Below are 1996 nucleotides of genomic sequence, written 5' to 3' on the forward strand. Positions count from 1 at the left end.
CTCCTCTCCAACCGATGTGGGATCTCACAATCTACCTCCTTGGAGGCCCAACGAGTTCGTTCTCCCCTCCAACCGATGTGGGATCTCAAGCCCACCACTAGCAGATATTATCCTCTTTCGGCTTTCCCTTCCAAGATTTCTCTCAAGGTTTTAAAATGCGTCTACTAGGAAGAGTTTCCACACCCTTATAAGGAATGTTTTGTTCTTCTTTCAAACCGATGTGAGATCTCACAATCCACCTCCCAGGAAGTTCGTTCCATTCTCCAAACGACGTGGGATCTCACATTTCCATTGATAATTAACAAGAATTCACGACAGTCCCTCTTAAAACGCTATATACAAGCAAATGTTTCATCTATAAACAACAACACCCAATAGTATTATGAACATTTACAACAAGCTGAGTCAAAGAAACAATGAACTAAAACCAGAAGATCGAACCAAAGCATATGAAAACGACCTGATCGGTAACCGCATACAAGATGGCAATTATGCAAGGCAGACAGCAGCAAATTGCAACACCAACAAGACACGCAATGGCAACACAAATCAGAACAAATACGACGTCGAAAGCAAGGAATGTAATACAAAGCCTGCAACGTAAACGAGCAAATCGATAAGAAAACGAACAAACAGAGTATTAAAAGACCATTGGTTTAAGAATTAAGAAACCAGACCAGTATAGCTGAGGTGAATCATCTATCAATTCTTGGCCTCCAGCAGTTACCCAATAAAAGCCCAACAGCCACCAAATGAAAGAGAACATGGTATTTGCAGACTCAATATGCTTCACAAGATTGCTATCCAAAATGTAAAGAAAACAGTTAAAGCTAGATTGATAATTAGACACCCTTATAGCTCAGTACACTGAAAATGGCAAATGATCATTGCATTTACCTCGGTTCATCGTCATTCACAGTGAGCTCGGTCGCATAATCATCGCCATCGCTTCCGGATATCGAATTTGAATCCTCGCTGCTCGTCCAGCCACCGCTACGGTCCAATCCGACGAGCTCTCTTGTTGAGCGCCGCCGCTTATACTCTGTAGCTACACAGGACATGTGAATTATACACTGCATAGCATATCCAATGATCCAAAATCTGAGCGGCACTGAAGGTTTTTCACTCGTGCTGAGCCCTATGACAGTGAAACTAATGGCGACGAAGGCCAAGTTCCATAGAAGGTCCAAAAGGATAATCGGCTTTGAGTACGCCCAATCGCTCTGGCGCTCCTCCAGCTGCTCCGCGGCGTTCTCGCGGACACGAACGGAGGATTCTCGAAGCATCATCTGCCGGCCACTTGCACGGCGGAGAAGACGAACCGCTCCGCGAAGAGGTTGAGGCGAACGGCGAATAAACCCTCGCGAACGGAAAAGGCCATCGGCGACGGAGTGCGCGAGCAGAGGCGAATTATCCACCGCACGGATGGGGGAAGAAGGCTGTGGGATCGAATTACGCATCCTAGCGATTAGAACTTCGAACAACGAACTTTCTACTTTCAGAGCGAAAATTAGGGCATGCAATCACAAAACTCCAAATATATCATTCAGAAGAGGAAGAGAAAGGGGTTTTGCGAAACGAATCAAATTGAACTTATCCTGAACAATCAGAATGAAGGGAATCTGAAATTCCGGGTTCGACAGATCAAGAACGAAGAAGGAACTGGGACCGCAGAGAAAATTGGGAGAAGATGAAGAATCTGTCAGAGTTGGAAATCGGAACGGAATTGATTGGAGGGATTGAGGAACTTACAGAGAGGTTTTTCAAGAACGAAACGGTGACGAAATGCGACAGAAACGAAGACAACTTTGCACGAAAATCATGAGAATTTGGAAATCATCCGCGGTTAGTTATACGAAAAACCAATTGTCAGTTTTCAGTCAACGCGGATGAACAACAAAAAAATGGTGGAAATTAAAATTTTAAATTACAGCGGAAATCTGATAAATCTGAAAACAAAAAAAAAAAAAAAAAAAAAAAAAAAAAAAAAAAAAAA

At 43.3% G+C, this 1996-nt stretch overlaps 1 protein-coding gene across 1 annotated transcript; it reads right to left on the minus strand.

Annotated features, from left to right (window-relative positions):
• Positions 1-203: 203 nt before the first annotated feature.
• LOC111786609 (E3 ubiquitin-protein ligase At1g63170-like) lies at positions 204-1937 on the minus strand. The gene is made up of 3 exons (XM_023666843.1): positions 898-1937; positions 678-800; positions 204-593 (listed from the first exon to the last, which is right to left on the minus strand). Exons 1-3 carry the CDS (start codon positions 1458-1460, stop codon positions 422-424), a joined length of 858 nt encoding a protein of 285 aa, XP_023522611.1. The 5' UTR covers positions 1461-1937; the 3' UTR covers positions 204-421.
• Between the last annotated feature and the right edge of the window lie 59 nt (positions 1938-1996).

Source organism: Cucurbita pepo, unplaced genomic scaffold, assembly GCF_002806865.2.
Source record: "Cucurbita pepo subsp. pepo cultivar mu-cu-16 unplaced genomic scaffold, ASM280686v2 Cp4.1_scaffold002130, whole genome shotgun sequence".
Lineage (NCBI taxonomy): Eukaryota > Viridiplantae > Streptophyta > Magnoliopsida > Cucurbitales > Cucurbitaceae > Cucurbita > Cucurbita pepo.